The 8,289-nt window shown below is 41.1% G+C and overlaps 1 protein-coding gene across 3 annotated transcripts in view; it reads left to right on the plus strand.

The window, feature by feature from the left end:
• Positions 1-2,527, plus strand: part of cdk8 (cyclin dependent kinase 8) — a 179,963-nt gene extending 177,436 nt beyond the window's left edge. For all 3 annotated transcript variants that reach the window (XM_070892271.1, XM_070892272.1, XM_070892273.1), the window contains one exon: positions 451-2,527. In XM_070892271.1, coding sequence (XP_070748372.1) covers positions 451-576 — 126 coding nt within the window. In that variant the 3' untranslated portion in view covers positions 577-2,527. The remainder of the gene's footprint in view (positions 1-450) is intronic.
• The last annotated feature ends 5,762 nt before the right edge of the window (positions 2,528-8,289 follow it).

Genomic DNA, 8,289 nt, shown 5'->3' on the forward strand with positions numbered 1-8,289 from the left:
AAGCAAAGTACTAAAATAGACACATTGCAACTTTGAAAGGAAAAGTTTTAAAAAATTCACTTTTCCCAAACATTTTACATTCTTTCAAAGTTATAACATGTCTTTTGGTACCATGTGTATTTCCAATGAGGAGCTTTGTCAGACCCACAGCACATTGATTTTTTTCCCTAATAAAATTCATTTTTTGAAATCAATAATCTGTACTTTTCCACCTGGCTATGTACCAGTCCTACTTTCCCTCAATCAAAAGAGTAACTGAACGGAGTGGTGCATTTTTCAGGAAATCTTTGTGCACTAAAGAATGAAATTCAGTAAAGAGATATATTCATGTTCATTTAAGATTACACCATAAAATGGCTATCAAAACAGTCTATAGTTTACTGTCATTCTAGATTTTAAATAACTTCTCAGTGAAAAATAAAAATAAATATTTTGTCTTTTTTTTAAAAGCGTTCCAACCCACATGCTGCCTATCAGAATCCTGGACCAAGCACATCACAACCACAAAGCAGCATGGGATATTCAACTACCTCCCAGCAGCCTCCACAGTACTCACACCAGGCACACCGGTACTGAGCTGTAGCTATTCCCAAGCTCAATGCACTTGCTGAGGCTACAGACTGAACATATGGCTGGCAGCCTGGGTCGGGCTCAGATCCCAAGAATGTACTGTATAACCACATTAGCCAAGTTCTTTTGTTTCCACAGATGGAGCAGTGTCTCCATAATGTAAAGTACTTGAGTTAGACTTGAAAAGAAAGCTCTAGCACAGTTTGTGTTTATTGACATGCTGCTTCCATAGTTTACTTGACCTGCCTCTTCAGACCAATTATTTCTTTCTCTTTATGGTTACAGATTGTAGCATTTGAAGCTGTGAATGTGCTAGAGCAACCATTTCTAATTTTTGGTGGTGAATGTTCTTGCTGTATAACAATGTTTTATCAATAGCAAGAAAATATCTTCTAATCTGGTACTTGAACAGTTATGTTTAATGATCAAGGTATCCATGATGCAGAATATATATTATTTGGTACAAATTTCAAGTTTAGGTGCATTTTGTGGTAGGTTACTTCATGTCTATCAGTGTTTTATGTCAAATGTATTTGCAGCACAAGATTTTACTGTATGTAAGCTTCATAATTTATCAACTGATTATAACCTCCCAAAGACTCCAGCTGGGCAGTTTATGAACTTTACATCCACACTGTTCAAACAAACCTTCACCCTACCCCACCCTGTTCTTTAAAATTGCCTTGATTTATAACAGCTGCTACACTTAATTTTACCAACAGTAGATGAACTGTACAGAGTATTGTATCTGTGATCTTTATCCAGACTTTCAAAGGACAATTACTTTGGACAGTGTTCATTTTTTTTCTATTGGTGTTGCTGATTTGTGAGCATGCTTTAGGGGTGGCAAATAAAAAGCATGTGATGTGTCTCCACGTTTATAGCTTCAGTTTGGATATTTTGTCATGAATTTGCAAAGCTGACATTGTGTAGTGGATTTTTTTCTTGTTGAATCAAGTTTTTTTTTAAATGAAAATGTACGTGCTGTTATTGGGTGCCCTTAAGATGAGTGTGAGATGTAGGACAGCCTTAGAATTCATTTAAAAATGTAACATAAGTGTACTGTACCATTTTACATGAACGAAGCAAGTATTCTGACAATAAATTTTGAAAACTTACAGTAGTAACTTTACTACTGTTAAATTTTATCAAGTATTGAGGGTGATATTGATGTGTTGAGTGAAAATACCCTTGATTCCAGCTTGCTGAATATCTGTTTACATGGATAGCTGGAACCATAAGCACTCTTTTCTGAACTAGTTGCTCTGTGTAGTCTCTTCAATTTAGTTTTCCATGCCTGATTGTTTTCCTAACTCTTTAAAAGCTTGCAATCTATGCAATAATCACTTCAACACACATTCTTGCTTGTTGCAAATATTTCTGCAGACAGTCATTTTTTCGATGCTTTCATCTGGTTTTAACTTCAGTTGCAATACAAAAACTGGTTCCTGACGCCCCCTTCTGGCCAGTAAAGTAACTCCAGCAAGGGAAAGTTTGATACGGCACTACATTAATCGTTGACATTTGCTTACAAGTGGTTCTTTTCAATAATTTGTTTAAGCATATTTTACTTTCTTTACCCTAAATTAGAAATTCCCAGCATGGTTGTATCGCCAGATAACTTTTACTGTGCTAAATCTGAAGCAAAATTAACTAATTTTCTGCAATTTTATTCATTGGCAATTCACTCATTCCCACAATAACCAAAAATATTTTTGAAGGGATATTGATAGAAACTTAATTGATGAGATACAGGAAGCCCATTTATCACAAACCTTAAAATTGTAGTCTGACAATTTCACCTGGGTAGCTCAAGGATGGCTCTTAGTAGGTCAATCAAGGAGCAGCATTGATGGTATCTGTGGATTGAAGATGGCATGGATGTGGGAATAAAAAATAAAATGTTAAATATCTGTTTAAATTTTTTTTTTAAATTGAATAAAATTATACAAATACATTTTTCATTTTTGTTTACAATTCTTCCTCCTGCCTCCTCCATATATTGTCAGCAGCTGGAGGGGGATAATGGATCAGATGCCCCATTGAAGCTAGTTCTTAACTTGAGTGGCATTGAAGCTCGTCAAAGTTCACACCCACCCACCTCCCACGCACCCCCCCCCCCCCGCCACGACGCAACACTCTTCTCTTCCCCACACCCCACACTTCATATAAATTCTATGAAGGTCTGCCTGATGAAACGTTTAATAGCAATATTCATTCTAGAATGCTATGTCTTGTCACTGGGGTTTTCAAGGTCTCAGTCTCTGAAAAACTTTTATTAGCCACAACTAATTGGATTCGGGAAGGGATATTGCTTTGTCTGGACACTGGGGCTTCTATGGTCAGTTCAAAGTGTAACTGTGCTTGGAATATTAGACTGAATTCTGCCCACTTCAGCATTATGTAATTTCATGCTGCTTGCAAGCTGAATTGTCATATAAATGACACAAGAATCCGAGGGGAGATGAGAATTTTCTTTACACAGCAAGTGGTTATGATCGGGAATGCACTGTCTGAAAGGTGGTGGAGGCAGATTCAATCGTAACTTTCAAAAGGGAATTGGATATACAGGTATACTTAAAAAGGAAACATTTACAGGGCTATGGGGAAAGAGGAGGGGAGTGGGATTAATTGAACATAGAAACGAGGTGCAGGAGTTGGCCATTCGGCCCTTCGAACCTGCACCACCATTCAATAAGATCATGGCTGATAATTCACCTCAGTACCCCTTTCCTGCTTTCTCTCTATACCCCTTGATCCCTTTAACCATAAGGGCCATATCCAACTCCCTCTTGAATATATCTAATGGGATGAGGTCCGACAAGCTGAATTTAGGGAGCTAGGAGTTAAATTAAAAAGTAGGACGTCAAAGGTAATAATCTCAGGATTGCTACCAGTGCCACGTGCTAGTCAGAGCAGGAATCGCAGGATAGCTCAGATGAATACGTGGTTTGAGGAGTGGTGCAGAAGGGAGGGATTCAAATTCCTGGGACATTGGAACCAGTTCTGGGGGAGGTGGGACCAGTGCAAACCGGACGGTCTGCACCTGGGCAGGACCGGAACCAATGTCCTAGGGGGAGTGTTTGCTAGTGCTGTTGGGGAGGGGTTAAACTAATACGGCAGGGGAATGGGAACCTATGCAGGGAGACACAGGGAAGTAGAATGGGGGCACAAGCAAAAGGTAGATAGAAGAAAAGTAAAAGTGGAGGGCAGAGAAACCCAAGGCAAAAAGGGCCACATTACAGCAAAATCCTAAAGGGGCAAAGGGTGTTAAAAAGACAAGCCTGAAAGCTCTGTGCCTCAATTCGAGGAATATTCGGAATAAGGTGGACGAATTAACTGCGCAGATAGCAGTTAATGGATATGATGCAATTGGCATCACGGAGACATGGCTCCAGGGTGACCAAGGCTGGGAACTCAACATCCAGGGGTATTCAACATTCAGGAAGGATAGACAGAAAGGAAAAGGAGGTGGGGTGGCATTGCTGGTTAAAGAGGAAATTAATGCAATAGTAAAGAAGGACATAAGCTTGGATGATGTGGAATCTGTATGGGTGGAGCTACGGAATACCAAAGGGCAGAAAACACTAGTGGAAGTTGTGTACAGACCACCAAACAGTAGTAGTGAGGTTGGGGACAGCATCAAACAAGAAATTAGGGATGTGTGCAATAAAAGTACAGCAATTATCGTGGGCGACTTTAATCTACATATACATTGTGCTAACCAAACTGGTAGCAATGCGGTGGAGAAGGATTTCCTGGAGTGTATTAGGGATGGTTTTCTAGACCAGTATGTCGAGGAACCAACATGGGTGATGTGTATTGAGAAAGGACTAATTAACAATCTTGTGCGAGGCCCCTTGGGGAAGAGTGACCATAATATGGTAGAATTCCTTATTAAGATGGAGAGTGACACAGTTAATTCAGAGACTAGGGTCCTGAACTTAAGGAAGGTAACTTCGATGGTATGAGACGTGAATTGGCTATAATAGACTGGTGAGTGATACTTAAAGGGTTGATGATGGATAGGCAATGGCAAACATTTAAAGATTACATAGATGAACTTCAACTATTGTACATCCCTGTCTGGAGTAAAAATAAAACGGGGAAGGTGGCTCAACCGTGGCTAACAAGGGAAATTAAGAATAGTGTTAAATCCAAGGAAGAGACATATAAATTGGCCAGAAAAAGCAGCAAACCTGAGGACTGGGAGAATTTTGTAATACAGCAGAGGAGGACAAAGGGTTTAATTAGGAGGGGGGAAAATAGAGTATGAGAGGAAGCTCGCTGGGAACATAAAAACTGAATGCGAAAGTTTCTATAGATATGTGAAGAGAAAAAGATTAGTGAAAACAAACAGAGAGCCCTTGCAGTCAGATTCAGGTGAATTTACAATGGGGAACAAAGAAATGGCGGACCAGTTAAACAAATACTTTGGTTCTGTCTTCACGAAGGAAGACACAAATAATCTTCCGGAAATACTAGGGGACCGAGGGTCTAGTGAGGAGGAGGAAGTGAAGGAAATCCTTATTAAGCGGGAAATTGATGGGATTGAAGGCCGATAAATCCCCGGCGCCTGTTAGTCTGCATCCCAGAGTACTTAAGGTAGTAGCCCTAGAAATAGTGGATGCATTGGTGATCATTTTCCAACAGTCTATTGACTCTGGATCGGTTCCTATGGATTGGAGGGTAGCTAATGTAACACCACTTTTTTAAAAAGGAGGGAGCGTGAAAATAGGGAATTATCGACCGGTTAGTCTGACGTCAGTAGTGGGGAAAATGTTGGAATCAATTATTAAACATGAAAAGCAGCACATTTGGAAAGCAGTGACAGGATCGGTCCAAGTCAGCATGGATTTATGAAAGGGAAATCCTGCTTGACAAATCTTATAGAATTTTTTGAGGATGTAACTAGTACAGTAGACAAGGGAGAACCAGTGGATGTGGTGTATTTGCACATTCAAAAGGTCCTATACAAGAGATTGGTGTGCAAAATTAAATCATATGGTATTGGGGGTAATGTACTGACGTGGATAGAGAACTGGTTGACAGACAAGAAGCAGAGAGTCGGGATACACTGGTCCTTTTCTGAATGGCAGGCAGTGCCTAGTGGGGTACCGCCAGGGCTCAGTGCTGGGACCCCAGCTATTTACAATATACATGAATGATTTAGATGAGGGAATTGAGTGTAATATCTCCAAGTTTGCAGATGACACTAAACTGGGTGGTGGTGTGAGCTGTGAGGAGGACGCTAAAAGGCTACAGGGTGACTTGTACAGGTTAGGTGAGTGGGTAAACGTGTGGCAGATGCAGTATAATGTGGATAAATATGAGGTTATCCACTTTAGTGGCAAAAACACGAAGGCAGAATATTATCTGAATGGTAGCAGTTTAGGGAAAGGGGGGAGGTGCAACGAGACCTGGGTGTCATGGTACATCAGTCATTGAAAGTTGGCATGCAGGTACAGCAGGCGGTGAAGAATGCAAATGGTCTGTTGGCTTTCATATCTAGGGGATTTGAGTATAGGAGCAGGGAGGTCTTACTGCATGTTGTACAGGGCCTTAGTGAAGCCTCACCTGGAATATTGTGTTCAGTTTTGGTCTCCTAATCTGAGGAAGGATGTTCTTGCTATTGAGGGAGTACAGCGAAGGTTCACCAGACTGATTCCCGGGATGGCAGGACTGACATGAGGAGAGACTGGATCGACTGGGCCTGTATTCACTGGAGTTTAGAAGGATGAGAGGGGATCTCATAGAAACATATAAAATTCTGACGGGACTGGACAGGTTAGATGCAGGAAGAATGTTCTCGATGTTGGGGAAGTCCAGAACCAGGGGACATAGTCGAAGGATAAGGGCTAAGCCATTTCGGACTGAGATGAGGAGAAACTTCTTCACTCAGAGTTGTTAACCTGTGTAATTCCCTGCTGCAGAGAGTTGTTGATGTCAGTTCATTGGATATATTCAAGAGAGAGTTTGATATGGCCCTTACGGTTAAAGGGATCAAGGGGTATGGAGAGAAAGCAGGAAAGGGGTACTGAGGTGAATGATCAGCCATGACTTTATTGAATGGTGGTGCAGGCTCGAAGGGCCGAATGGCCTACTCCTGCACCTATTTTCTATGTTTCTATGTTTCTCTTGATCCAAATGATGCATCTCCATTTTGAATAGGCAGGTTTTGTTATCAGACAGGAATTTTTCCTGTGCTATGAGTAAATACAGCACTGGCTTAAAACGGATTCATTTTGACAAATAGGATTAAGAGCTACATTCGGTGCAGTGTTGGTGCATAAATGCTGATTTCAGAAGTACTGTTTGATTAACAGCCTCCTATAACCCCTCAATCTTGGTACCTCCAGGGGAGGCACTGAGAAGATATTAGGCATTTTCCTACAAAAAGTGATGGGAAAAAAAATGTGCAAGTCATTCCTGGGCTGCTTTTAAATTACTTATCAGAGGTTTGGATACGAGTAACCTGACCCCTCTCTTCACAGTGGAATGATACGTGACGTAAAGAAATCTAAAGCCTGGTTAGAAAAATTGATTTAAAAGGGTAAAGGGAGATCATAAAAGAAGTCCATAACATGCTAAGAAATCCAGTGAAAAATATCTCACAATTGATGCATTCTCTGAAACATGTTTGAGAAAAATAACTATTTCAGAATAATTGATTATCCAAGTCAGATCATGAGTTGAGAGAACTAAAAATAGAGCTTGTAGCTCTATTGCTTAATTTTTATTTGGCTGATTAACAGCAGCCTTTGTGATAACATGGAGCTCCTTGAATTGAATATGCATTTTTGCTGAGACTAAAGATTTGAATATGATTTTTTCGAATGAGTTTATTACACAAGATTAATTTCAACTCTGATTTGGGTAGCACAATGCAAGCACTTTAGAAAATAGAAGATATCACCGGTTTTAATAAGCTTATTTTTCAGGTTGAAACCAGACAGTTCTTTTGTCGGAGCAGCAATCGGGTGTTTGGGACATTAGCATTGACCTTGAACTATTTTCCGTGTGCCTCAGGATTAAATGAGGATGCTTTAAGAGCATTAGCCTGATCCCATAAAGGCTTGGGAGATTTCAATTGTGCTTTCAGAAGACTCGAGATCTTCATGAAATGTTAAATTCAGATTCGTCACGATTTAATTGTACTCAACAGCCTTTTCCAGATGTTTGCTGAGCAGTGGCTGGGTGTGTTTTGCTAATGTTTAGAGTTTAGTTCTACTTGATAGTTCCAAGTCTAACTAGAAGGATGGCAGGGCAGCTCAGTCCCGTGAATTGCACATCCTGTGGCAAGTGGGACATCCTGGATGCTTCGCACGGCCGGGTTGACCATGTGTGCAGTAGGTGTCTCCAGCTGCACCAAATTGAGTGGCGACTGGAGTCACTGCGGTGCATCCGTGAGACTGAGAGCTACATGGATAGCATGTTTCTAGAGGTGGTCACCCCGCAGCTTAAGAGTGTGCAGGCAAATAGAGATTGGGTGACCGCCAGACAGAAGAGAAGGACTAAGCAGGTAGTGCAGGAGTCCCCTGAGTCCATCTTGCTCTCCAACAGGTACTCTGTTCTGAGTACCGGTGAGGGCGATGGTGCCTCTGGGGAGTGCAGCCAGAGCCAACTCCACGGCACCACGGGTGTATGCACAAAGGGGGGGAGGAAGAAGAATGGAAGAGCTATAGTGGTAGGGGATTCAATAGTCAGGGGAGCAGACAG

The sequence above is a fragment of the Pristiophorus japonicus genome, chromosome 10, assembly GCF_044704955.1.
Source record: "Pristiophorus japonicus isolate sPriJap1 chromosome 10, sPriJap1.hap1, whole genome shotgun sequence".
In the NCBI taxonomy this organism is placed as follows: Eukaryota; Metazoa; Chordata; class Chondrichthyes; family Pristiophoridae; genus Pristiophorus; species Pristiophorus japonicus.